Raw genomic sequence first — 27,463 nt, 5'->3', positions numbered from 1 at the left:
ATCTCCCCAGCCAGGGGCACTCAGTTAGATTTACCTGAAAATATCGGTGTGAACCGCAGGTGCCGACACCAAGCTCACTGTCCGGAAAAACCTCGGCAAACTTCTCCAAAGCCAATCCAATACACAGCTGCTCCCTGGCCCTGCTGCCTTTGAAGTAACTCTGACAGGGCTTGTCACAAACCCCACTTTTTTTTTCCTTTTTTTTTTTTTTTTTTTTTTAACAAGGAAATAAAATGCAAATTGCCGTGTCACCGCATTGATGACTGTTGGGTTTAGGGGAGGTGTTGTTCTGTTTGTATTTGATTTACACACTTTCACAAGTGACTCTTGGTCATCAGCCTACAAGAGTTTGATCAAAGCTCTTGGCAGGCACCGGCAGCACAAGTATCGCCACTGGAAAGCCAGCAGAGAAATAATTAAGCCATTTCAACGGGAAATAAAGCCCCACTCTTTTTTTTTTTTTTTTTTTTTTTTGTAAATAAGAATAACAAAGCACTGAAACAGGGCAAAAGCCCCTGCCTCAGCCGCCTAAATTTTAGGCTGGTTGTGGAAAATGTTCATCAAAATGCTAGACCCAGGCAGAGGGGAGGTGGGACACCAGGATACCTCTGCAAGGGCTGGGCTGGGCAGGGGTGGAGATGGGGCCCAGCTCAGGGTGATGACCCCCTGAGGGGGTTTGGAGCCTTTGGGGGATGGAGGAAGCTCTGCATTGCACCAGGTGATTGATCCGATTATGGTGATGGAGAGTCTCTCTGGAAGAAGATTGTTGCCTGAGGACTTTAACCCCGCTGAGCATTCGCTGCTCAGCTACTTGGAGAAAATCTGCATTCTTCATTCCAAGAGCAGGAACAGAGAGGCCCTTCCATGTCTTGCAGGTGGCTCTGCACACCCAGATGCGATTAAATTCCATAATTTCAGAAAACAACACTTCCTTTAAAGCGTTCACTTTTGGGACAGCAAATAAGACATTTCCCACCAGGATGGTTTCCTACCCACTTGCAGCAGCCCAGGTGCCCTGCAAACCAGATCACAGCAGGCATCCTCCAGAAAAATCTCCCCACCTTTAACACGCAGGCCCCTGGCCAGGAAGATCTTCAGGGATCTCTCCCTCCCTCCTTAGGGCTGTTTGTTTCTGCAGCCAGAGATTAGGATCAAAAGGTTTCTGAAAACGACTCTTCCCACTCGCCAGAGTCAGAGGGAACAGCACAATTAGAAACACTTCAAATGCTTGACCCACGCTCGAGCCTGCAAACAAAAGTTGCAAGGAGAGGCTGATGTTTTCCAGGCCCAATTAGCATAATGTTGTAATTCCCGAGCTCTCGGGCTGCCTGCATCCCTTCGCCCCGGCCGGCTCCAGCTCCCTCCTTCTGATCCATCACCATATGCCCGTCTTTTACAGTTCTTTGGTGCGTGATGCTCAGAGAGTGGATAATTAGCTAAATGAATTAATTGACATTCATACTTGTAATTAGCAACCGGTTACAAGCAGCTATTCTCCTTGGGACGGCTAAAATTTCTCGGGGATTGGTGTTAAAACACTGGAAAATCGTTCGGGGTAAATAACGCGCGGGCCGTGAGCGCCGATGGCGCCCGGGCTGTGAGAGCCGCATCGCGGTGAACAAGCCCGAGCAAAAGCGGAGCAGGCTGTGGAACGTGTTGGAGAGTGTTGGATATGCCTCTGCCGCTCGGGAGGAGGAGAAGTTTCCAGCTTCGGAAGAAATGCGGGCCAGATGGGCGGCTCCAGCCGGCGGCTCCCGGCTCACCCTTTGCACCCTTTCCAGCCCCGCTTGCCGCGGAGCTCGCAGCCAGGCCCCGGTAAGAGGAGGCTGCTCAGGCAAAGCAATGGAAATTGGATGTCGTGAGTGTTAATTGAACCATTAATTACTGCTGAGAGGGGGGGAAAAAAGAAAAAGTGACGCATTGGTTTTTATCGCTTCTTGGAGTAGTTGGGAGGATGAAGTGCTCAGGGGCTCGGCAGTGGGGGGAAGGGGCTGTGGTATGAGGTTGATCTTTGTTGAAATGTAGGTTTGTCAGATGTTTAGGGGATGCTGGAGATGCTGCTGATGCAGCCACAGCTAATCCCAGCACCCTGTGAGGGCAGGAGTGGGACCCACACTAGGAACAGGGTTAGTGGAGCCTGAGCAGCTCTCCTGTGCTGCTGGGGGAGACCACAACAGGGGCTTGGACAGGATTTCAGGGGCTTGGTCTCCTGTTGGGGAGACAACAACAGGGGCTTGGAGAGGCTTTCAATGTGTCCCAAACTGCAGGGATCCCACTCCCAGCCATGGGGTGCAGTCATCACCCACAGGCCCTGACAATCTGCCTCCACAGCCCCTGAGAGGAGATGTGAAGGGACCCCATGGCCCCAGCATGTAGCAGGGGTGGGTGAGCTGAAGGTCTCTTCTCCCTGGAAAAGGCCCCCCAAAACCTGGGCACTGATGGGAAGGAGGGAGGGCAGCACACAGGCACCACCACACAAATGGCTCGTTTATGGAAAAGAGGAGAAAAAGTGATATTAATGCACTTCATAAATCAAACTCTCACATCCTGCTGCATCAGGAGCTCTGCACCAGAGGGAGGACAGCCTGGGCTGGGGGCACAAGGGAGACCAGGGAGGATGAGCCCTCCAAGTGCTCAGGGACAGCACTGGGGTGCCCTGCCCTGTGCCACCCTCTCATCCTGGCAGGTTCTGCTCCCCAGCTCTGGCTGGCACAGAGGCAGTGGCAGAGGGTGACAGGACAGGGTGATAAAGTGGCACCCCACGAGCCTGGGTCTCCCTCAGAGAAGGGCTCTCCCACGGCTCCTGGCACGGGCTCAGGGCTGCATCGCTCTGCCAGGAGCCCTGTTCTTGGCTCCTCCAAGCTATCAGAGCTTTAGATTTCCCTGGCAGAGCCTGGAGTTTAACTGCTGGGGAAAGGGACCAAAAAAAAGAAGCCAATCTCAGAAGAGAGGCAGTGGGAAAGGCTGGGCCAAGGAGCTGTCATGCCACCCCTTCAGCTACTACACACCCCAGTACGTTCTCAAACACACTGCACAAGATAGCAGGGAGGCTAATTTTTCTTTAGCTGCAGGCAAAAAAAAAAAAAAAAATCAATTACAAGGTAACCTATTTTTCAACTCCTCCATTCGTATTTACTTAATTTAAAGGCCGGCCTGCCCACCCTGCCAGGGAGAGGATGAGGGAGGCCGTGTGCCAGGGGCTGAGCCAGGCTCAGGGTTTAGTTTGGGTTTAATTGAGACACCAAAGCTCAGAGCAATGAGGTTTGTTTGAACGGGACAGCACATGGCATGGGACACCCAGGCAGAGTCCAGCCCTGGTGGGATGCTTGCAGGCAGCAGGAAAAGCCCAGGGGGAAGCAGGACTTTCTGGGAGGTGCTGGTCCCAATGTGGGCAGGGACTGCAAGGGAACAGGAATAGTTCCAGGTGTCCACAAGAGCAGGCAGAGTCCCAGGGAATCCCTGGGGACAGGAGCACTCAGGGTACATGAGGACAGGGCCTTCCCAGGACAGCCCACGAACACTTGGACATCTGGAGAGGTTACACAGACACAGGACACCTGGGGGCACAGGGGGACAGGACACTGGGGGTACACAGGGACAGAGACACAGGACATTCCTGGACACAGGGACATAGGATCCCGTGGGTACACAGGGACAGGGACCCCCGGGGACACACGGACACGGGGGAAACAGACACCCCCAGGGGACACTCAGACACAGGACATGGGGGGACACTTGGACATGGGGGACACACAGACCCGGCGAGACATACAGACACGGGGGGACACATGGACACAGGGGGACACATGGATACAGGACACGGGGAGACATAGGGACACGGGAGGACACACGGACACGGGGGGACATATGGGCACTGGAGGACATACAGCTACAGAACACAGGGAGACATAGGGACACGGGAAGACACACGGACATGGGGGGACACTTGGACACAGGGGGACACACGGTCACAGGACACGGGGGGGACACACGGACAAGGGGGGACACTTGGACACAGGGGGACACACAGACACGGGGGACACACGGACACAGGATACGAGGGGACACACAGACACAGGGGAACACTCGGACAAAGGGGCACACACGGACACAGGGGGACACACGGACACAGGGGGACACACGGACACGGGGGGACACATGGCCCCGGGGGACACACGGACACGGGACGCCCGCGGGTCCGAGCGGTACCGGTGCCGCCGCGGGCCGCCAGGGGGCGCCGTTGCTCCGAGCGGCGGCGCGCACCCCCCGCCCCCCCCCCCGGCGGCCGCGGCCGCCCCGGCCCCGGCCCCGGCCCCGGCCCGCAGCCGCGACCCGCCCCGCCCGTCCCCGCCCGTCCCCGCCTGTCCCCGCGGCCGGGGGCGGGCACCGCGGGGGGACGGCGCCCTCCGGTACCCCCCGGGCCCCCACGGAGCGGAGAGAGGGCGGCAGGGAAGGGAGGGAGGGGGGCTGTGAGGAGGAGGGGGCGGGGCGGAGCGAGGCTCGGCCAATCAGCGCGCGGCGGTTTCAAGAAGCCCCTTCCGCGCCCCGCCCCGCCCGCGCGGCGCCGCGCGGCCCCCGGGGGGGACTCGGGCTGAGGGGGGGAGGGACCCGGACCGGGACCGGAGAGAAACCGGGATCGGGACACGGCCCCAATGCCCACCCTCCCGCTGCCCTGGGGGAGGGCATCGCCCCCATGCGTGCCCGCGGCCGCGGGGCTTCGGGTGCTGCCAGCGCGGGGCTTCGCCTCCGCGTCCCGGGCTGCCGGGGCAGGGTGGCACTCGCCCCCGGGTGATGCTGGGGACGGCCCCCAGGCCTTTATGAATAATGCAGTGTTATTAATTATGCAATTTAATTAATTATGCGCATGCAGCCTCTACCAGCGGATCGCTGCTGCTGCCTACATTAAAAGCCAAAAGGCTGGTTGGGGTTCTGCGCCCCGGAGCCGCTCAGGGCACCGGGGATGTTTTGGCACCGGGGATGTTTTGGCACCGGGGATGTTTTGGCACTGGGGATGTTTTGGCCAACGCCGAGCTCCCTCCAACCGCCGGCACAGCTGCGCGGGTAAACAGGAAACCCCAACACCGCAGCTCCGGCCAGAGGCAGAAACCCCGAGCCCACGGCAGGCAAATGCTCCTTCCCAAAAACATGAGCGGCTCGGCGGGCGTGGGGATGGGTGGCAGCCCCCCGGCAGCGCTGCCTGCGCCGGGTTCATTTGAATGCGAGCCATGCAGAGCGCTCGCCACCGCCACTGAGGTGTGGAAATCTCGCCCAGACGAGGAGGGGGTTCTTCCTGCTCTCTCAGGTTTAGAGGGAAAAAAAGCCTTATTAGAAGAATTTTAGGCACCAAATCCAGCCGCTCTCAGTGGTTGCGTGGCAGTCCAGGGAGGTTGTGAAATGGAGGGGGTAGTTTTGGAGGGGTGCAGGGAGTGTGTTGGATGGAAGCCCCTCTCCCGTCCTCCACATTAGCATCTCCAGCAGTCATCACGGAGTTTTGGTTTTCCCGTGGGAAAAGGGAATACCAGGCTGGCAGCAACATGGAAAATAAAACAACCTATAGCTTGGTCAAAGTTAAAGTTCAAAATCCAAACTGCCAGCAGCAGTGCCTGGTGGGAGGACAGTCCTGCAACAGGCTGGGGTGCTGTGTTCCAGGCAGGAATGCAGCCTGTACAGCCAGGATGGCAGTAGTGCCCATCTGCCAGAGCACACTGCCCACTCACCCACTATGGATAGGGGCCATGTCACTTTGGGGGCTCACGGAATCTTTAGAGCTACTGCACCTTTCTAAGTGCAGGGCACAATAAGGGATGGAAATTTTAAAAATGTGCTTTTTTTTACAGGTGATGTTCCAGCAGAATATTCCCAGTGAAATGACAAGCACAGACTTTCTTCCCAGCAACGGGCACCCTAAAGAGCCCTGGGTAGAAGCTGCCAGGCAGTGATGGACCAACAGCTCAAGGAAGGGGCCAGGAGAAGGGAAGCTGCTCTGGGAGGTCAGGAAAGGCCAGCTAACCACCAAAACTCGGGAGCATGTTGATATCCTGACAAGGCCTGGTGGCAGGGGTTTGAGGGCTCCTTTCTGCTCCCAGGAAGTCAGGGATGGGTGCAGGGATGTCGCCAGCCCAGGCCAGAAGCAATAAAGCGCCTGGAGTGATGCAGCAAAACAGGATGGAGTCGCGTGTCGAAATAAATCATCCATGGAGGCAAGGCAGGGAGGAGGAGGAGGAGGAGGAGGAGGTTTGCTGCTCTCAAGCCTCCCTGTGTCTAACAAAGCCTCAGAAACCCCAGGTGGGCAGCAGGAGCTGGGGCAGGATCCAGCCAGCCGTGGCCCCAGCTGTCCCAGAGCAGAGCCGGTCCTGGCCAGGCATCCCGCTGCTCCAGCTCTCCCAGGAGCTGCTTTTCCCATCCCTTCCCAGCTCCCGCGGCTTCACCTTGTGGCAGGCAATGCACAGAGCTGCCAGGAGTGATAAAATGGCTGTCCCCCAAATTTATGGAGTTTATCTGTGAATAACTCTTGGAGGTGAAGCGGCCGTTGAGCCAGGGAGGAGAGGAAGGCTTTGCTTTGGGAAAAGCTCTCCCAGGGGCTGTGCAGGGCAGGCAGGAGCCCAGAGCCAGTCCCAGGGGCGGTGCAGGGCAGGCAGGAGCCCAGAGCCAGTCCCAGGGCCAGCAGGGGCATGCCCTGTGCCCCCCAGCTCGCAGGGCTGGGGCATGGCCGGGGTGAGCTCGCCGCTCGCCCACGCTGGGGGAAGCCGAGGGCTCGTTTCCCATCTGCAGCGTGTTTATTAGGAGCTAAGTCATGAAGAGGCTTTGGCACATCTCCGTGGCTCCTGCCGAGCGTGTTTAGCACAGCAGAGATCGCTGCTTCCTCCAGCAGCACGTGCGTGCCCGGGATTTCCGTGCTGGCCAGGCGTTGTGCCCCATGCTCCCTTCCCATGCCAATCTTTTCTTCTACCCCACAAAAAAAAAAGGTTGTATCAATGAGCTATGGAGCAGCATCCTGGTTCCTGGGGAAGCACAGCTGAGGCTGAGCAGGCTGGAGCCTCCCCCTCATACCCCCTCCCCACTCTGCTGCAGTAATATCCATCCTAAGTTTCTGAGTCTCTTCTAATTTTGGAGGCCGTAAGCAAAGCAGGCACTGTTGCAGCCAAACGAGGCTGCCAATGTTTCCTTTAAAAGCTGCTTTCACTCCGAAGGACTCTTCTAGATGGTTTGCTTTTAATAGCAGGCTGCAGGGTGCAACGCCCAGCTCGTGGCCAGGGCTCTCTTTGGAGCAGGAAGGGACTGGATGGCACTGGGAGCAGGGCTGGGGACGTGCAGGGAGCCACACACATCCGTGGTGGGCCGTGGCAGTGCTCACGTGCATCCCTTTCCTGGTTCAGACCAGCAAAGAGCCTCACTCCCTTGCAGAGCTGATCCCACTGCAGCCCATTTCCTCTTTTTTCCCTCGCCAGCTTGTGGGGAAATCTTTCTAGCAGAGGGGGACAGATCCAGCTCCTACCCATGGTGCTATCTCAGAGGAGAAGGAGAGGCCAGAGGAGCCATGGAGAAGCAGGAGGCAGTGAGGTCAGTGTGCTGGTAGGTGTGAGTGCTTTGCAGAACCCAATTGCTGCTTCAGTATAACCAGATTCAGGAAAATGAAGCTGAAGTGTGAAAAATGAAAGTGAAAAGATAGGAACCAACCCACGGCTATTTATTCTAAAAATACTGACCTAAATACTTAAGCGCACATATAAAAGTAGTTGTCTTTGCTGATTTCCTTTATGAGAGTCTCCTGGTTTGGTTATTATTTCACTCAGAAACCAGAAGATGAGGATTTTTGGAGACATGGAGACTTGTGTTCTAGCCTGGCACTCCGGAAGTCTTTTGCCCAAAGCTGTATGCCCAAATGTCATCTGAAAGCCCAGCTTTGAAATTCATTCATTAAGCTAACGAGGCCCTGTGGTGAGCAGCCCTCGCCTGCTCTGATCAGAATAGGAAAGGTTTTGGCAGGGTCTCTGCAATGGCTCTCATGTTTCTCCGTGGGTGGGATGATGGCAGTGGCCATGGGCACACTGTGGGCATGGCAAAGCCCCCAGAAGAAATCTGGGAGCAGAGGGAGGCACTGGGGCAGTGGTCTTGGCACAAAGCATCCCTCAGCCTGTGGCATTGGCAGGGCCAGGCTGCAGTTCCCATCTGGGCTGTTGTACTCATCTGGGCTGTTGTACACATCTGGGCTGCTGGGGTTCACATCTGGGCTGTTGTTCCCCTGGGCTGTTGTTGCAGGCAGTCACCAGCCCCTGCCCCCTCCCCACTCATCTGGCAGCAAGCAGGGCCAGGATGTGGGGAGGCTGTGGGCAGCCTAAGTACTGAGCCCGGCTTAGTGCAAAACTCCCTGGGACCAGTGACACGACATGGGAGCACCTCTCCTGCAGGCAGCCCTCTAACTAGGCATTTTGGGGTTTCCAAAAATACATCCCTGGAGGTGTCTGGGCCAAGCAGTGGGGTGGATGCTGAGGGAGGCCCAGGTGCAGGAGCCCAGGCAGTGCAGGGATGGACCCTGCACGGTCACAGCCCCCGATGCAGCACCGTGACCTGCTCTGCACGACCTTCCTGGGGAAGATTATGAAAGTGCATTACGTGTGGAGGCAAAACGGATGGAGGAGCAGGCAGGAGTGCTGGGTCAGCAAGTCATGCAGGCTGGATGAGCGGTGAGTGCTCAGAGGGAGAAGGAAGACACCGCACAGAAAACAGTAAAGGTAAAAGCCGGGTGGGGGGGAAGTGGCTCCCTGCCTGAAGGTCTCAGGGGGCAGAGCCAGTCACAGTGTTTCCATGTGACAAAGTGAAGGTGCAAGCCAGGAGAACGTGAGCATGATAAAATGGGTTGGATTGGGGTTTTTTCAGTTAGAAAAAGGGGTGCTCAGTGCCGTGTGGGGGCAGGAAAGGGGTCCCTTTGGAGTGTGGTCCTTGGCCTGGGGGCGAGTCTGTTCCATACAGCATTCTGCAGGCCAGGGGATGGATGAGCACCAGCCAGGTCTCCTCACTGCCTGCTAGGAAGCAAGGTGGCCATGCATGGCTGGGTGTGTGAGCGGAGCCAGAGCAAGCCTTCCAAGCAGCAAGAGCTGAGTTTGAAACCTTGGAGGATGCTGCAGAGGTGAGTGTCCCTGAGGACACTGGCTCTAATGGCAGGCTGCTGACTGGAAAGCCTTTCCTATAGCCCTGAGGTCCTCCTTCCTCCCACAAAACTCCCAGGAGCAATGGAGGAAACCCTCGTGGGCAGCAGAGCCAGTTGGACCACGGTTCACCCTGCAGCAGCTTTTTACCTAAAATAAGGCTGCTAAAATAAGTACCCAAACTGTCACCGCGCTGGCAGCAGATTTACAGCTCCATGCACGCAGCTGGCACTGGTCCCACCCTGCTGGGGGAGCACCCACGGGGCAGCAGGGGAAGGTCTGCTGCAAAACCCAAGGTCACCCTCTGTCCCAGGGGCTCTGGCCCCGTTGCAGGGCGCTGGAGGGGGCGGCTGGCTCGGGGCACTGCAGGCGGCACATATCAGGCGGAGACAGATGGAAGAGGTGACAGATAAAGGACTCAGCCTGGAGAAGGAACAGGAGAGATAGGACCCAAAGGCTCTGCCCCAACAGAGAGAGGAGGCTCAAAACCAGCCCCAGCAGAGCTGGATTTAGATCCTGTAATCCTGTTCCCTGACTAAACCCCTCCTTGCCCAGGGCAGGGGGGTGAGGAAAACACTGGTGTTGAACTGCAGATACTTGGTGGGGCAGTGGGGCTTTTGCCTGGCTCCCAAGGCAGCTGAAAACTGCTGCTACTCTGGAGAGGCTGCCATCCTTCATTGAGAATGGCTGGCACTGGGCACAGCTTAGAGGCTGTCCTGTGGGATGGCTGAGAAAATTCCAAGATGGGCACCATCCCATCATCTATAGGGTCTGCAGGCACACACAGCTCTGCTGGCACCCCCTGGGAGGGTCCCTGCAATGCCATTGCCATAGGAGACTGACAGGCAGCACTTAGATGTGACCTCACTTCATGCCAGTGCCCTGCTTGGCCCCACATGGCAGCCACCAGAGCTCAGCCACAGGGAAGGAGCAGGGTCAGACACAGAGAGCACCATGTGGGAATGTCAGCAGCACTGCTGGGAGCCAGGCTGGGGCTGTCACCCTGCAGGACCACAGCTCCTGCATGCTGGTTTGTGTGGGGAGAGGTATTTAATTGCACAATGTTCCTTGCAGGGAGATGCAGGTTAGTGGCAAAGGAGGTGGGAACAAGGAGAACCAGACTCGCCCAGAGCAGCTGGCACTGGCAAGAGGTGAGCAGAGGTGACACCTTGTCAGGGTAACCAGGGTCTGACATTTTGGGTTTTGCCTTTGCCCCGTTCCTCAGGAGTCCAACAACAAGCGTGAGTTTGAGGCTTGCAAGTTGCCTGTGCTCCTCAGACAGGGCAGTCCTCCTCAGCTTTATCTCTGTCTCCTTCTCCCTTTGTGCCTTCTATCTCTGTTTGTCTCCTCTGCAGTGACAGGAACCCACAGAGTTAAAGCCCAGCTATGGGAACGCAGCATGGTTTCCCAGCTTTCCCAGGGGAAAGCCCAGGAGCTGTGTCCCACATGGGTGCTCCTGGGCTCCTTTGCAGTGCCTGCCTGCAGCCGAGGTTAGCGCAGGAATTGCGGGTGAGGAATTGGAGCTGGGAGCTGCTGGGGAATAGCTGCCACGCTTTACATTCACAGCCCATCTATTTTGCAATAACTTCACCATGATGTTCCCACATAGACAAGCCTAAGCTAGCATAGATAATGAAATGGGTTAAAGGAGACAGGCGGAGGGAGAGGAGAGGAGCCAGCAACTGGTAGTAAATCAGGGAGAGAACAGGGTTACTTTAAATTCAAGGTCTTGGTGGCAGGGCAAGTTTGCTTTGTGCCAAGAGGCACGGGGTTCAGAGGATGAGACACAAGAGTGTCTTCTTGGTGGGGCCACCAACTTGTGTCCCCCACCAAACCCCACCCTGCTCCTGTCATTCCCCCACGCCTGCCCCATGGGTGTCACTGGGATTAAGCACAGCCAAGGCACCCATCCTGGCTGGTAAAGGGTGGTCAGAGGATCCTGAAGGAGGATCCTGGCAGGGCAGGCAGTGGGCTCTGCTCTTCAAGGCCTGCATGAGCTCTTGGTCAGGGCCTGGGGAGACCCAAGCGCTGAGACTCCCCCACCTTTGGCACGGGCTTCGAGGCAGTCCAAACAAGCTAATTAAATCCTGCTCTGCTTAATCAGAGCCATTGAGCACCAGTCAGAAGAAATTAATCCCGTGTTTTATTAGATGCTGTTTGAAGTCGTGTTTGGCACCTCGTCCTCAGTTCTCATCTCCTTCTGGGGAAGGAAGAAGGACATCTGTGGGGAAGAGCGAGGGTGCAGCAGATGGCAGCGGGGATGATTCAGGGGCTCGAGGAAGGAGCTGCGACTCCAGCGGCATCCCTGGGGTGGGGGGGGTAACGAGACACCTCTCCCTGCATCCCACAGCCTACCCCTCCCCACAGCTGAGAGTCTGTGAGCCAGGCAGGCATCCCAAAAATACATGTTCCTCCGCATTGCATGCTAATGGCTCTGCTCGAGAGGTCCCACCGCAATTAAAGCACAAGGAGCATTAATATGCAACGTGGAGAGGCCACTCTTCCCACAGCTACTCCCTCCCAAACCTGTCCTTCCTGCTGCACATCCCTGCCCACTGGGAGCCTGCCCACGGGGATCCCACAGCAGTCCCAGCGGAGCCACTGGCAGTGTGCAGTAAATTTGAGCCTTCCCTTTGCTGTGCCCAGGGGATGCTGCCTTTTCCCCCTGGCACCCGGCACCTTCTCCTGCCTTCGGGCTCAGTGGAGCAGGATCTGTTGGGTGCCCACCAGGTGGGTGCCATGCAACGCAGCCCCGGCATGGGAGACACCCCGACAGCTGGGAGAAATCCATGGGCAGGTGTTTAAAACAACCAGCTGGGTGATGGTTTGGGGTTTTTAATGACTTCTGGTGCTTTAATTGCTGCAACCCAAGAAAAACTCCTGACGAAGAGAAAGTCTGGCCAAAGTAAGGTAGCCCACAGGTGGCCCTCCACACCTTGGGAGCGCTCGGTAGCCTTGGTACATCTTCCTGCAACTCGGCTAGATGAAGCTGCTGGCTTTGGGTGTGGGGAATTTATTTTTTCCTAAATTTCCTGTCACAACTTGCGTTAAAACTTTGCAGAGCCACTTAATTGCATTCTGCGGTGGTGATGATATGAAATGTCTCCCTTCTGATCTTTAGCTAAGTTGGTCCAAAGCACCAGCTTATAATTTGCTCTAATCATCAGGTCGGGGGAGATGCGAAGGCAGGGCCGGTGCCCGGTGAATTCACACGGGCTGGGAGTTTCCACCCTCACCTCAAATGCTGGCATTTGGCACCTGGCAGGTCAGGCTCTGCCACCCTGGGATGACAACATTGATAATTTCTTTTGGTGCCACTTTGGGAAGGTTTTCATCAACTGCTTTTGGCTGTTTCCACTAGAAAAAGCTGGGAACTACAGCTGTGCGCAAGAGAGGAGGGAAAGCCGTGGTGGTTTCCTGTCTCCCTTCTCGGCCTGCTCTCTCCTCTGAGCATCTCGGAAACATCCTCCACTCCTGCCTGGAGACCTGGAACCAGACTGCTGAAGGCACCTGGAGAGGAAGGGATCCTGCCTCCCATCTCACTTCCCTGGGCTTGCTTCATGTCCCAAACTACTCCAGGGGTTGGGGAGAGGAAGTGGCTGGGTTTTGCCTACTCACCTATCCCAAAAAATCATAGAGTTACAAGAAAACAAGCTCCCGATGAACAGGAGCAGGGCAGGGCAATATTCTGGGCACAGAGAGGCCCCTTTTGCTGCCGAGGGCATGGCGCCCATCATTCCAGTGGCATTAGTGCTTTCCACCTCCACGCAGGAGGTACAGGATATCATGGTATTATTTTTAACCAGGGATATTTAGTGAACTTCTCACGTGCTGCTGGAGGGTCAGATTTATCCCATAGCCTCAGTCCCAGGGGACACTCCCAGTTATTTTTGAACCCATCAGAGCAGCAGAGGAGCAGAGGGATGCAGAGGCTCGGGAGACACAAAGTCTAGGGTTTGTCTGGCCTGTCCCTCTGGTCTGTGCTGCAGAGATGTGCGTGGAGCAGAGCCCCTCACGCCTGCCTTGTCATCACCGCCGCCACCCCGGCCCCCACCATAAAACCCAAAACTTAGGCGAAGCCCCAGATTTTCTTTTTCAGCTGAGACGATCTTGGACGATCCTGCAAGTTTTGATCCTTTTCGACCTACCGCATTGCAAGACTTTTTTTCTTCCCCCCCACCCCCCCCCACCCAGTTCAATTTAAACCTCAATTTAACCTGTGAACGAGTTTGGCCCTGCTCGGGCAGGTCCCGGTGGCCGTGAACATTCCCACGGGCGCCGCAGCGCTGCCGCCGCCGCGGGAGTCCCTCCCTCCCCCGCCCCGCGGCTCCCCCGCCGCCGCCGCCCGGAGCCTCCGAGCCCCCGCACGCAGCGCATGGCCCCGCTCGCACCCGGCATCCCCGTTCTAGCGGGGGGTAACTCATCACACAGCCTCGGCCAGGCGCGCAGCCGCTGGGTTTTGTTCAGCCACTCACTTCGGAGGGAGAGGTGAGGCCAGGGCAGGGGGAAGGAGCTGTTTGAAGCTCTTATTTTTGTGCCGCTCCAACATCTGTCCCCATGGGCGCCGCCACCCGAGGCCGGCACTGGTGGTTAGTTTGGTTCTGCAGAAGCAGATGTTGGTGGGGCAGGGAGGCAAAGCCCTGAGTTTTAAATTGGAGGCGCGCTGGGACACGGCGTGGCCCTGCCCGAGCCCCCGGAGAGAGGCGGAAGGGTCCCCACAGACCCTCGCCCGGCCCGCGGGGGGTGCCTTTCCCCGCGTGTTTTTAAGGGCAGCGAAGCGAACGAGCCCCGTGACTGGAGCTGGCAGCCAGGACACTCTGGCCCCGGGCTCCGCTCAGGGCTCCGCGCAGCCGGGCGCGCCTGGCCCCCGGGGTGACCGCCGGCAGCGCGGGGCCGGGGTGCGCGGCGCCGGGCGGGACCCGCCGGGGCCGGTCCGGAGGAGCAGGCGGCGTGCCCAGCCCCCGGCCGCCTCCCTCCCTCCTTCCTCCTCTCCGTGCCTGCCTCCCGCCGGGTCCGTCCCGCCCGGCGCCGCGGAGCGGCAGCGCCCGCCCGGCCGCACCGCCGCTCCCCGCGCCCCCCCGACGGGCGGTTTCAAGTCCCCCCTTCCGAGGTCTCCGCGGCGCCGGCCAATCAGCGCGCGCTGCGCGCCGCGGCCCGCCGCCTTAAAGGGCCCGCGCGCCGCGCGGCGCTGGGGAAGCGGCGCCGCCCGCGGGCCGAGCCGGGCGCGCTCTAGGACCGCGCGCCGCCGCCGCCCGCCCTCCCTGCCCGCCGCGGGAGGCCGCCCGCCGCCTCCGGAGCGGGGCGTGGCGCGGGGAGGCCCCGCCCGCGCCCGGCGGTGATTGGCGGCAGCGGGCGCCCGTCGGCGGCGGGGGCGGCGCCCGGCGCGGCCACGTTCGGGTGCGCGGCCAGCGGCGCGTTGGGCGCAGCGAGCGGCGGCGGGCGCGGGGCGATGGGGGCGCGGCGGCGGCCGGCGCTCTGACAGCCCCCGGCGCTCCCTCGGCGGCGGGCGCAGCGGCTCCGGCGGCAGCGGCGGCTCTTGGCGGCCGTCCCCCTCCTCCTCGGCGCGGACCATGTTCGCCAAAGGGAAGGGCTCGGCGGTGCCCTCGGACGGGCAGGCGCGGGAGAAGTAAGAGCGGCAGCGGCGGCGGTGGCGGCGGGGGGAGCGGGGCGGCGGTGGCGGCGGGCGGCTTTGTGCGGGGCGGGAGCGGGGCGCTTCTTCCTCCTCCGACCCGGCGCTCGGCTGTTGCAGGCTGGCGCTGTACGTCTACGAGTACCTGCTGCACGTCGGCGCCCAGAAGTCTGCGCAGACCTTCCTGTCCGAGGTGAGCCCCGCCGCCCCCCGCGCCCTTTGTGCGCCGCCGCACGCCCGCCCTCCATCTTGCGCGGGGCGGCGGCGGCGCCGGGGGGTCGCCGCGCGTGGGGGCCCACGCCCACCCGCGACCACCCCCCGCCCGCACCGCCCCCCCCTCCCAACCCACCCCCCGCCGTCTTCCTCTTGCCCGCAGATCCGGTGGGAGAAGAACATCACGCTGGGCGAGCCCCCCGGCTTCCTGCACTCCTGGTGGTGGTAAGTGCGGGGGTGTCCCGTCGCGGGTGGGAGCAGCCCCCCGGGGGCGGGGGGTGCGCGCCGGTGGCGCGGGGCCCCGCGGGGTACAGCCCCGGTAGTGGCGTGAGTCAGCAGCGGCGGCGAGCCCCGAACCGCCCCGGCTCCCGCTCCCCGCGGGCGTCGAGGCGCGGCGGAGCCACCCCCGGCCCCGCGGGAGCGGCGGGCAGGGCTCCCGCTGGAGAGCTGCCGGGCCAGCCGCAGGCACCGGGCTGTGCCGGTGCCGCTGGGGCGCCCAGGGGAGCAGGGCTGGGCGGCTGCGAGGCTGGAGAAGTCCCTGAAGTCTCTCGGGGGTTATCCCTTCAAGGTGTTGCCTCTTGAAGGCTACTTTTGCTTCCTCAAGCGCCCAGCATCCCCACTCCTGAGTCAGGTCCGAGGAGTGTAAAGCTGGGATGCACAGCTGGATCCAGCTGAGGTGCCAGCCCAGCCGTGGGCTGGGAAGCCGCTCACCTGCGCTGACCTGGGGTGTCCGATCCCTGATGAGTAACTGCTGTTCTCCCGTCTCTCCCTGCCGTGCAGCGTGTTTTGGGACCTGTACTGCGCGGCTCCCGAAAGGCGAGACACTTGTGAACATTCGAGTGAAGCCAAAGCCTTTCATGACTACGTGAGTAACAAGTTTCTAATCCTCGCGGTAATTACGGCGTTGGGGAGCTCCGGCGCACCGAGAGCCAACCTAACGTAACCGACTGGCAAAAAGCGTGGGGTTTTTTTTTAACCAGCAATGTTCTGATTTGACTGAACAGTATTTCATAATGTTGCAATTATGTAAATGAGCTCAGATACTTATCTTAAGCACTTAAAGGCATTCGGGCTAGTGGTAGAATTAAGAAGTTTTGCATAGCAATGGACAACAAAGCGTTTATAGAGGGTCGATGGCAAGATATTTCATGCTGAGGACACTCTGGTGGTGAGGTGTTTCATGCTGAGGGCACCTTGCAGGATGGGCGGGGGTTGGATTTTGGTGGGGAGGAGAAGGGGGAATTCCCCAAGCCGCTGTTGAATGCCCCAGTTAATATCTCCCTGCCTTTGGCAAGGCTGGGGGCTTCCTTGGTTTCCTGAGTCCTCCCTTGATCCCAGAAGGGGAGAGGTGTTGTCTGGTTGAAGCTGGTGTTGCAGATCCCCGTTGGTTGGTTGGTTGGTTGGTTGGTCATTGTGCATCTTGGCTCTCCGTGGTTTGGGTTGCTCTCTGCAGAGTTGGCAGTACGACCCAGGGATGGATGGTGGCATGCTTGAGTCTGAGGTGTCTCGCAAAGGATCCCTCTTGCCAAGGGTGCATGGCATGTCTGCCCCACGGGTGACGGGTGGGCTGCCCGCTCCCGTCCCGCACGCGGTGCCCGCATCCACAGCGTTGGGAGGAATGTGCATCAAAGCATTAGTCACCTGGCTGCGGGCTTGGACCCCAGTCAAGCGCGTTTAAACCTCGTAGCAGGAGCTGGTTTTGTCTGCTCCAGGGAGACTATGGTATGGAAACCATTTTTCCTCCCTTCCCAAGTTTCTGGTTGCCTGGACATGCCTGGCTGGGGATATGTGAGGGTTTGCTGGCGAGCAGTGCCAGGCGAGTGTCTCGGGGACCTCCGCGGCTCTCACACGCTGGCACTGGGCACAGCAGTCACCCTGGGGCACGGGCAGTGCCAGAGAGGCTGGGCTGGCTGCTGAGCTGCCTCTTGTCTCTTCCCACCCCGCTGGGTCTTGGGACAAGTGTGTCTGGGTATTTGCTAGGTGGAGTTTGTCTGTCTGTCTGTCCATCCCTGCGGCCGCTGTCTGCATTGCTTGTTTTCACTGGGTTGGATTAAGATGGTGAACTTCTGAACCAGGGGTCAGAGCTGATAACCAGCAGCATGTCTAGCAGTTGTTGGCTTCTGCTGGCTTCCTGGATGTTTCGGGGCAAATTGTGGGGGGTTTGGGAGCCTAGATGGGACAGTGGGGTCATCAGGAGCAAGGCAAAGGTAGATCTTTGGGCAGCAGAGCCACAGGTGAAGATGACATTAGCAAGCAAGACTTGGTAATGCTCCATCCACAGCAGCCTCCTCATCGTGTCTGAGGATTTAGTGTATTTAGAGAAATTAATCTTTTTTTAGCTTGGTAATAATTCTAACAATAGGCCTGAGTGCATTAGATGATTCGCATAAACTTCTTTAATACACGTTGCTTTAAGCTTACAGTAAATAGACACAATTCTGATTGTTTTTAATTCTCAGTGTAATGCAGTTTTCTAAGAGCCCCGAGTGCTTTACCTTTTGGGTAACTCCTAAGATTCTCACTCCCCTGTGCTTTGGCTTGGTGGCACTGGGTTGGTTTCCCCAGGCAGTGTTTTGGCCCCAAGACAGGGCTTGTGCTTCTCCGTGGCGTGGCTGCTGACGGATGCTCAGGGTGCAGTGCCTCGCTGAGGAGTGGTGTTTTCCTGGCACAGCGTGTACTTTACAGGGCAGGGACCTACCTGGCCAAAACTTAAATATTGACCAAAGAACCGAATGATAACCGTGGGAGTGTGAATAGAGCCTTGTTCCTCTCCAGCTCCCGGGCAGGCTGCTGGTACTGGTGAGCTTGGTGGGCAGTGTCAAACAGCAAACCCAGCGAGCCATCAGCAGTGCATGGCAGCTAAAATGGGATGTGAGCCCCAAATGGGGCTGGATCAGTGAGTCATGAATTGCTTCATGTGGTGGCTGTGGTTAAAAATATCCCAATCTAAGTCTTGCCCCAGGTTTGTAGAGCATTGTGTTTACACTTGGCCAGCAACGGGCAAACTCTGTGTGTCCTGCTTGGTGTTTGCCCAAAATATGGTGTGTGTTAACCCTGATACTGTGCTACTGTAAGGACAGAAAGAGGGGATGCTTTGGGAGCCTGGCACGTCACTTTCCCAGAGCCAACACTGGAGAGGTTCTTGCCTGGGACAGAGATCTTTTGGGAAGGGGGAGCAGTTCTCCTTATTAGCAGGGTGGGATTTGCGTGGTGTGTCATTTCCACTTTATTTTCTGGCATAACTGTATGAAAACTGTTAGGAGCAGCAGGACAAATTGCTGATTTCCCCCTCCAGTTTTGAGTGCTTAAATCTTCAGTGAGAAATTAAAGTAAGGAAATTAAGAAACTAAGGAGAAATCCCACCACTCTTTTTTGAGGTGATCCTTGAAAACTGTGGAGTCCTGTGAGTGCTTGAAAATACTGCTTTTTACCTTTCCCCTAAGGTTTTTCTCCCAGGCTGGGACAAAAGCCTGCTGGGACTTTGTAGAAAGGTGCTTGTTGGAAGAAGAGTGATAGGAGTGGGGATTCACCTGGCACAGGCAGGAGGAATGCTGCTCTGCTCTACCCTTCCATCTCTGGCATGTCTGTGCATCTGTTAACACAACTATCAAGTTGTGTTGTTGCAGGTTTCTTCATCATCCCCTTCCACCTGTACACAAAGAGTTTGTCCAAGCTAACAGCCCCACAAGCACCAACTCCTAAAAGTCAGCCATTGATTTAGGTTCCTCCAAGCCCCGTGGCGAGCAGGCCAGCGTTCCAGCACGCTCCCAGAGCTTGCAAGGGGATCTCTGGTCATGACAGGGGATTTCAGCCGCCGCGTTATCTGGGAATTGGCCGATGGCTGCTCACAGTTGAGCATTTCAACGCCGTGAAAGCCAATACAATTTGAGTTAGCGGTGATGACTGCCAGTTTAAATACCGCAGTGAATTTCTGTCAAAGAGCTAATACATAGAAAGGGGAATTGCAGAAAACTTGATCACCAGAACCACTTCAGTCGATTTTGGCCTCGAGCTACAGAAAATGAACTTAAATCTAGTTGACTGTTTGCTACATACTTTTTTTGTGGTGTTGCTCTGCCTGCACAGCCAGCTCATGTCAACATGCAGGAGAGAAAACTCAGGGTAGCCTTTAGCTGATGAAGACTTTGACTTCATCATGCCCTAGCTCTGTTTCCCCCAGTTTCTTCCCGAGGAGGACCTGCACTTGGGAGCACTTGAAATGCTGTTTTCTTTGCAGCACAAGATCTGCGGAGCTGTGGCTTCAACTTGCCATTAACGCAAAGCATTGATTTATTTGTTTTTGTTTTTAACTTTGGAGAGCTGCTGCAGTTCTTTCTAACTTGGGTCTGGAAAGATGTCTGCAGCAGTGGAGGTGGTTGCTGCTGGAGCTGCAGTGGTTGGTCTGGGAAAAGATGGTGTGTTGGGGGCTCCTGTCTTGGTTGGGGATAACCAGGGCTCCTCCTTTTTATATTAAAAAGTCCCCCTTAGAGAGATCTTAGGGGGTTCTGAAGCTCGTGGGGATGGATGGATGGATGGATGGATGGATGGATGGATGGATGGATGGATGGATGGATGGATGGATGGATGGAGAATTCAGGCTTGCTGGAGTTAGTGTGCTCGGTGGAAACAAGGTGAAGCCCAAGAGGCTGGAAGGACTTTGGTCTGCTGGCTGTACAGACTGGGGGTGTCCCAGGGATGGTTCTTCTATGATGAATCTGCCAGTCACACCCCACCAGGTGTGGGACAGGCACCCCATCCCAGCATCACTGCCTGGGTTTTCTTGGGCTGCAGGGAGCATTTCCTTGTCCCAGCACCATCTGCTCCCTAGGGTCTGTGTGGCCAACTCGTGGCATGGTTGGGACATGGCCTTGGCAGGTGACATGGCCTTGTGGGACCCCTGGGAAGGGATGCAGTTCGTGCATGAAGGCTTTGGTGTGACTGTCTCCTCTGCCATGCCAGGCTCTCTTCTTGCTCCAGGACCAGTGAAAGTTGTAATGCCTTGTTTGAGGCACCCAAGGCTGTGAGGGTGGGACAGAGAGTGTTGATCCATGAGTACCTCTGTGGTGGTGATGGTCCATGAGAGCTTCTCCTGTTGTGTGCAGCCAGTGTTGTGGAGGAGAAACATATTGTGAAGGAGAAGAGGTGTTTTGGGCAGGCTTAGTGCAATGCAGCGACAGGGGTTGGGAACAGCTTTGTGTGGCCCCACAGGCATTGCCTGAGTCCTGGGCATGTGGCTCAGTGGTGGCACACACAGCTCTGTCCTGTTTCCATGCGGGACTGCGCTCTGTCTGGGCTCCATCCAGCTCCACTCTGCAGGGACAGGGTTCCCTGGTAGGTAACCAGAGAGAGGAGTATCTTTCAGGAGTGGCAGGCTGCCAGGAGCAGCTGCAAAACTCCCCATCACTTAAAAAAAAAAAAAATTTGCAACAAAAATAAATAAATCCAGATATTCCCTCTCCTGGCAGCGCTACCTCAGCCTTCCCTCCCAGTTAAGGGTACTGGTGAACCTGGGTGTCCTTTAAAGCCTGCTCTTGCTGGAGTACCATGCAAGGGTGGATTAGTTTAATAATTATATCTTAAACAACATTGGCTCTCATGACAGAGCAACCTCGGCTTCCAGACTTCCTGCTGCCCAGCAGCAGGACCAGGGCATTGCAGAGCAGCACCTTTCCACGGGTGATGCTCATGGAGAAGGCTCCATTGTGAAACCGGAGGTCAGAGCCCAGAGCTTATGTCTTAGTCTTTGACTGGGGAGCCTAAATATTTATCCTGTTCTGTCCCTAATGAAAACAAATTGTCAACAGTTGTTCAGTAACTGACTAAATTAAAATCTGTAATTAGTCAATTAGATTAAAGAGTTGGCACAACCTGATTGTATCATGCTGGTTAGGTTATTAAGAGAAAGGGTGTGATTTTTAATTACTGAATGCTAATTTTGACGGTTTCAAATAGAAACAGACGTTCCCCCCCTCCACCCCACCCCGAGTGCCTGTGCAAAAGTAAGGCAGGGGATGGGTTTTATATCAACAAATGGTGCGAACACGCAAAGTTTCTCTGGCTCCGCTCCGGGAGGGGGTTCTCCAAAAAAGCCGGGAGCGGGACGGGAGGAGAGGAAGGGTTTCTCCAATCCTGCCCGAGGATGGGAGGGCGAATGGGGGTTTGTGCCAGGGCTGGGGACCCCCTGCATGGCTGGGTGCTGAGGTCTGGCTGCTGCCCACGGGGGTGCTGCCCTGCTGCCCCATTGCCCATCCCGCTGCGTGCATGCCCTCGCCTTGCACGAGTGCAGCAGCGAGCCGGACTCGAGCATTTTTTCTTTTCCCTGTTTTTTGGTTGGTTTTTTGGTTTTTTTTTTTATAGTATCTTTTTAATCCCCCTCCCCCCAGTGCTTGAGAGGGGCCAGCTTCCAGCGGCAGGCAGAGCCCGCAGCGGGGAGGAGGAGGAGGAGGAAGGCCTTGCCGTGGTGGCGAGCGCGGCAGCCCCAGCGCCATCCCCATCCCATTGTCTGCCCCGGCGGCCACGTGGGCGAGCGCGGTGAGGCCGGCGAGGGGACCCGCGGGGGGAGCGCTGCCCCCGGCAGATGCTGGGCTCCGGCAGAGCACAAAGCTCCAGCCCTGCCCTCCCCGGCCGCCCTTCGGGGGTCCCTTGGCAGGAACAAAGAGGGCGAGGGGCCGCCGTGCCGGGCCGTGCCAAGCCGTGCCGTGCCGGGAAGCCGCGGGCACGGGCGCTGCTGTCCGGCGGTGGGGAGGTGTTAGGTCAGGACGCCGTCTGTTGGGTACGAGTGGGACTTTCCTGTGCTCCTGATCATTTCCTTCCTTACCTTGGAAACTTGGATTTTCTCCTGCCTTTTGTTCCCGATTTTTCTCTTGTAAAGCTGTCCCTGGTTCTATTGGAAACAGCTGCCAGGGCTGGTCCTGGGGAGCGGGCGGGGGGCTCTGGCTGCTGCTCCTCTCTTGCTGCTCACACCCCCGCGGCAGAGCTGACACCGCCGGAATGGCACCGGGAATGACACCCGGCTGTGCAGAGCCCTCCCTGGTGGGGGTGCCCCGGGGGGAGCTGCTGCAGCCACATTTGTTCCTGGTTTTCCTTGGGAACAGAGGGGATGGCAGGGATGCAGCACCCGGAGCACCTTGTGTCCAGCCTGGCTGGTGCTGGGATCTGCCCTGTGCCTTGTGTCCAGCCTGGCTGCTCCTGGGATCTGCCCTGTGCCTTGTGTCCAGCCTGGCTGGTGCTGGGATCTGCCCTGTGCCTTGTGTCCAGCCTGGCTGGCGCTGGGATCTGCCCTGCCCTGCAGGACACAGCATGGGCTGGATCCCCCTGAGCATCACACTCCTGCCTTGCCAGCATCTCACTCAGAGAGGCTCCCTGACTTGTGCTGAGGCTTCTGCTTAGCCCACAGGCACATTCCTCCTTTTTTCCCAGAATCTTCTCCCTCTGAGTCCTCACCCTGCAGATTCCTGGGGGTCATGCAGGGCTGGGGTCTCAGCAGAGCACGAGCAGTGCTTTCCTTCAGGCTGGCAGGGAGCAAAAATATCCCTGCAAGTAAACAAATACCTCACCTCTGCCTAGGTTTCGGGTTTAGGGTTTTTTTTTTGGTCTCTCAAAACTCCTTGTTGTGGCCACAAGTGCCAGGAGCTGAGTTCAAAGCTACAGCTGTGCAGTCAATGGGGGATTTCCAAAATATGGGACGGCTTCTGGGTGCTGTTGCCTGTGTGTGATGGAACCCCTCTGCTCAGCCACTGCCACCTCCTTTTATCCCCAGAGCAGTGACACCAGTCTCCTGTGCCAGTCAGGGCAAGAGGGACACCTGGGTGGCTTGGGTAAGATTTGGGTTTGGATGGGGGCACAGCTCTGTGTGGTAAGACCAGCTTTTCTTTTGTGTTGAATTTGTGCATTTAATGAATTTTTTTTTTTCTTCAATAAGAGGATAAGTGCTCATTCTCCTGCCCGAGCTTAATGTGGCATGCACAGTGACTGTTAGTATCAAAATTAAGCAGAAGACAAATGTATACATATGCAATTACATCTGTGGAATATGCACTGTTGAGATGTACATGTGGATAAAGATAGAGGGGCGTGTGCCTGTGTGTTTTGGAGTGGTGGGACAGAGCAGTGCTTTGTGCCCGGCCATCCAGTGCCCTCCCTCTTGCCTTACCCTTCCTCCTCCATGGCCTTTGCCACCACCACCAGTGGTTTTCAGCAAGGTGATTTCCACCCCTGCGCTCATCGGGCTGGGTGGGAGCCTGTGGGGTCGGTTGGTCTGTCTGTCTGTCTGTCTGTCCATGTGTGAGGCTGCGCCTGCTGCCTTAAGATAAAGTCCAAAGGAAGACCTCTGGCTGTGTCTTGAGCTAACATTTTCTTTTTAATTTTTTTTTTCCTTAATGTTTCTGCATCAACCCTTGAACATTTGATCTGGTGCCTCTCCTCCTGGGGTGCGGCAGCTTTCTGTAGTGAAAATGAGCTCTCACCACCCCTCCTGCCTGCCTCAAACAGGGTCTGGAGTGGGGGGGGGTTTCCTTCCCATTTTCCCTGGATTTGGGCTGGCTTTTCTTTTTTTTTCAATCTCTCAAGGCTGAGCTTGCACCTATAATTGGAATTTTTTGGCTACAAACTGAAGCAGGGGGGATGCACTGCAGCAGCTCTGACTTGCTGGTGAGCATGACCTGCCCAATACAGCTGGGGTGCTGGCATCCCATGGCATTCCCAGCAGGTAAAACAGCCCACAGCCAGTCCCTCCTACCTGACATGGATTTCCTGCTGTGCCCCACTCCTTTCCCAGCTCCCACCCACACAGCTGGCATCATACCTGGGTCACCTGGTCCAGCACTGCCTGGTGCCCACCATGACAGGAGGCTGGCTGGCATCTCCTTCCTTCCAGAGCAGCCTTGCTGTGAGGGTGTCCCAGGCCTTGGCTTTCCTTATTTACCCATTTCTAATAACTGTAAGGTGGGAAATGCTCCTTTGTCACCCCATGGGTAGCTGGCATTGCCCAGCTGTGTCCCCAGGCAGGTGGCTGCTTCCTGCCCCAGGCAGTGTTTTTAACTCAGCCTCCGGGTTGGTTGTTTGGGGTTGTGTTTTTTTCCTTTTTTTTTTTTTTTTTTTTTTTTTTTTTTTTTTTTTTTTTTAGTGAAAAAAGGCAGGGCACGCTGAGGAAGGGGGCAGGGCGCTTCCTTGAAGCTCCCTGGTTTGGGGTGGGCAGATAAGGGTGCTGCATCACACTTGGCTCCTCTGCCCTGCCAAGCCCAGCAGAGCATCCTCCTTGCCCTCCTGCTCTGCCCAGCCCTCGCTGGGTGCTCATCCTGTTTTTTGGGGGAAGCCCCATGGGGTGTGAGGCAGCCTCTAGTGCAGAAGCTGCTTGAAACCCCCACATCTCCCTGCCCACGAGTGATGCTCACAGCAAGGAGGGAGAGCTGCTTTTCTCCCCCTTGGCTCCTTTCTGCCGGAGCACTGTGCAGCTGATGGGGTGTAAATCACACCCAGCCTCCCTCTGCCCATCTGCCAGCAGAATGGTATGGGGGGGGGGTCACGGCTGGTGGCAGCTTGGAGTGACTTTCCATCACAGCTTCAGCCCCTCTCTGCTGTCCCTGTGGCTCTGGGGGAGTGCCTGCTCCTCCCTGGGGTGCAGAACCTGGGTCTGCCTGTTGGTGCTGGAAACACTTTGGCTGTTGGGGTCTTCCTGTGCAAGCTGTGAACCAGGAGGTGGCTCTGGTTCTGTGAGACCCTCTTGGGGTCTGGTCTGAGGCAGGGACAGCCACACTTTGAAATGCTTGGTCTCATCATGGGGACTTTTGGCAGGGATGTGCTTTGTGGGATAGGGTTGGGGATGGAGGTGGGGAGCTCACAAGGAAGCAAACGCTGCTTCACATTGCATATGGGTCCCTTTAGCCCAGCTCAAGCGCAGTTTTCCATAGAAACCCCAAAACAGATGGTTTTGTTTTATCCTGGGTATTACAGCACCAATAACACCCAGGTGCTTCGCACCTTTGCCGGTCTCAGCTGGAGAGAAGGTCCAGGCTGAGGCTCCCAGGGCTCATTTCATCGTTAAAAGCAGATTTACTTGCTTGTCCCGGAGCCCTTCAGGGTGTTGTGGCACGTCCTGACAGCTTGTCCGTCCTTACCTGCAGTCATCAAGGAGTTTTCAACATGACTTATATAAAGCCTTTGTACTTGGATTGCTCCACCGTGCTGCACAATGGCTTCTTTGTCATCCTGCCAGCTAATTAATTTTAACTTTTACCGTTGCTCCAGCGCGGTGCGTCGCCCGCCTGGTCCATTTGAAGCTTCCCCCCCCCCAACCTTAAGTGTTTTCCAAGCAGTTTGACTTGTTGCTGCTGAGCACTGGAGAAACCAGCTGGCCCCGCTGGTGCTCATCTTCTGGAGAAGGAGCTGCCCTCCCTCACACTGCTGCTGGAGGAAAAGCCATTAGGAGGCTCAGGTTTTCTCCAGTGGCTTGTTTCTCCTGGCTGGCAGCTGAAGGTCCCCACAGAGACCATCCTCTGATGAAAATAACAGGCTCTGGCTCCCTGGCTGGTGGTTGGCACCGCGAGGATCTCACAGCCAGAGGTGAAAGCCTTGGCTGCATCTTCAGGACAAAACTCCTCATGCTGGGGGTGTCTGAGCATGAGGGACTTGACAGTGGTGGTTTCTGGAGGGTTGGGCTCTGTTTGGTTGTGCTCTGGAAACTGAGTGCTTTTTGCTTGCATCCTGTGAGCAGACATCTCCAGCATAGCATTCCTGGTGTAGCAGGGAGCTTACCCCTGGTGCCTCCAGAGCGTTCACAGGGGAGCTGAGCATCTCCTTAGAGCTGCCTGGAGGAGCACCAGGAGAGGTGTGACCCCAGCTGGGTGTCCCAGCCCTTGGGGTGGGATGAGCCAGGGTGTATTGTCTTTTCTGAGTAGGAGGGATGGAGATGGCCACATGCATAAACATCAGCTGAACGTGCAGCCGTGGGGTTTGTGTGAGCAGCCCTGCTCCCCTCTGCTTGGGATGGGGATGGTGGCGGGTCAGGGAATACGGAATTGCTGCCTTTGTGTTTAATCTGGTTATAAGGATGGCTATTAGAGATAATGAATTTTGCCTGTCCCCACTGTTGTAATACAAGAACCCAACTGTCTTTCAACACCGCGAAGGTCACTCCTCTTTATTTCTGGTTGTAAATATTGCTGCTTACAGATGTTTGGGGTTGATGGACATGGTTAATTAAGTTTCTCCTGTCAGCTGGTTGGCAGGGTGCAGGGGTGCTGGCATGGGGGTGAGGTCAGAGGGCAGGATCACAGCCAGGCAGCAATACCAGCAGCCACTTAGCATGGTGTGAGCCCATCTCACTGCAGCCCCTCAGTGAGAGCAAAGCTGGGTTTGCACTGAGCCTTGCCCCTCTCTTTATTATGAATTTGGAGCAGGCTGGTGGGAAGATGGAGACTTTCAGGAGCAAGTTTCCATTTTGCTGCTCTCATTTGAGGGGAATTCAAATGAGGACACCTGCTGTCCCCAGCCTGACCTGGGAGTGGGAAGAAGGGTGCAGAAACCCTTCTAATTTTTGCTATCAAAACCAGCACCAGCAGAGGGTTTTTCTTTCCCACAGAGGCTAACATGGAAATGACTGTGTGCTGGCCAGCAGAGCCCACACCCCACATCAAACCAGCAGCAGGAGGGGCTGGGGGCCCCTTTCTGTGGGGCACAGGGCTGGTTGCTTCCCGGTGCTCATCCTGGCGGGCAGGAGCCGTCCGCGTGCGCTGCCTGCGCGCCTGGAACGCAGCACGTGCTGCTGCTGTGCTCCCCGCTCCCCCCGCGCGCCTGATTTATGCCGCTCCACATTTTCTCCTCCTTTCCATGCCTCTTTCTCCTCTCCCTCCTTTTTTTTTTTTTTTCCCTCCTCCCTTGTGCTGCCTGTGCATTGCCTTGCTCCTTTTTTTTTTTTTTTTTTTCTCTTCCCCCTTATTGCTCACAGGCCTCCCTGTTAACCCAGCAGGCTGCAAGATTTAGGGCTCCCTGCCTGGTGTGCAGCCTGAGTGGGGTTTTATTCTCCCAGAGGAGGGAACTGTGATCCCCATCACCCCACTGGGACATGATCCTTGCATGTAGGAGGGGCTGTTTTTATTATTCTGTTTTATGGCTGCAGAGCACAAGTCGTGCATCCCTGTTCTGGATGCTCCTGGCCATGGATTGCAGCAGAGCTGGCGAGGTGGCCACGGGTGCCCATCGCCTCCATGCGACGTTGCTGCGCCGGCCATCTGTCCCCTCCTGTGCGGCGCCGGGCTGCCGGCTGCTCGCCGAGCCATCAGGGCTTGCCCAGCGTCTGCGAGGCCACTGGAGGAAAAAAAAGAAAAATTACAAAGAAAAAAGTTCCATTTTTGCTTTGTTTGCCCCCATTTCATATGCAGAACCTGACTTTTTGTTGCCTTTTGGGGAGGGGCTTTTTTTTTCTTTTTTTTTTTTTTTTTTAACTCCCTTGCTGCCGTGCCAGGCGCATCAAAAGTTT

The 27,463-nt window shown here is 56.9% G+C and overlaps 1 protein-coding gene and 3 long non-coding RNA genes across 9 annotated transcripts in view; 3 read left to right on the top strand and 1 right to left on the bottom strand.

Moving 5' to 3' along the window:
* Positions 1–4,665: 4,665 nt before the first annotated feature.
* On the top strand, positions 4,666–6,164 carry LOC129123958 (uncharacterized). Its single transcript, XR_008534744.2, has 2 exons — positions 4,666–5,253; positions 5,838–6,164. It is a non-coding gene; the product is annotated as an uncharacterized LOC129123958 (long non-coding RNA).
* Positions 6,165–7,418: 1,254 nt separating this feature from the next.
* Positions 7,419–13,625, top strand: LOC143694667 (uncharacterized). Its single transcript, XR_013183323.1, has 3 exons — positions 7,419–9,127; positions 10,221–10,297; positions 12,508–13,625. It is a non-coding gene; the product is annotated as an uncharacterized LOC143694667 (long non-coding RNA).
* LOC129124020 (uncharacterized) lies at positions 11,267–13,688 on the bottom strand. The gene is made up of 2 exons (XR_008534752.2): positions 13,622–13,688; positions 11,267–11,346 (listed from the first exon to the last, which is right to left on the bottom strand). It is a non-coding gene; the product is annotated as an uncharacterized LOC129124020 (long non-coding RNA).
* Positions 13,689–14,583: 895 nt separating this feature from the next.
* SSBP3 (single stranded DNA binding protein 3) overlaps positions 14,584–27,463 on the top strand; it is a 55,363-nt gene continuing 42,483 nt past the window's right edge. For all 6 annotated transcript variants that reach the window (XM_054638723.2, XM_054638721.2, XM_054638720.2 and 3 more), the window contains exons 1-4: positions 14,584–14,772; positions 14,896–14,968; positions 15,152–15,213; positions 15,769–15,853. In XM_054638723.2, coding sequence (XP_054494698.1) covers positions 14,717–14,772; positions 14,896–14,968; positions 15,152–15,213; positions 15,769–15,853 — 276 coding nt within the window. In that variant the 5' untranslated portion in view covers positions 14,584–14,716. The remainder of the gene's footprint in view (positions 14,773–14,895; positions 14,969–15,151; positions 15,214–15,768; positions 15,854–27,463) is intronic.

The sequence above is a fragment of the Agelaius phoeniceus genome, chromosome 8 (assembly GCF_051311805.1).
Source record: "Agelaius phoeniceus isolate bAgePho1 chromosome 8, bAgePho1.hap1, whole genome shotgun sequence".
Lineage (NCBI taxonomy): Eukaryota > Metazoa > Chordata > Aves > Passeriformes > Icteridae > Agelaius > Agelaius phoeniceus.
This window is presented reverse-complemented; position numbering and strand designations above follow the sequence as displayed.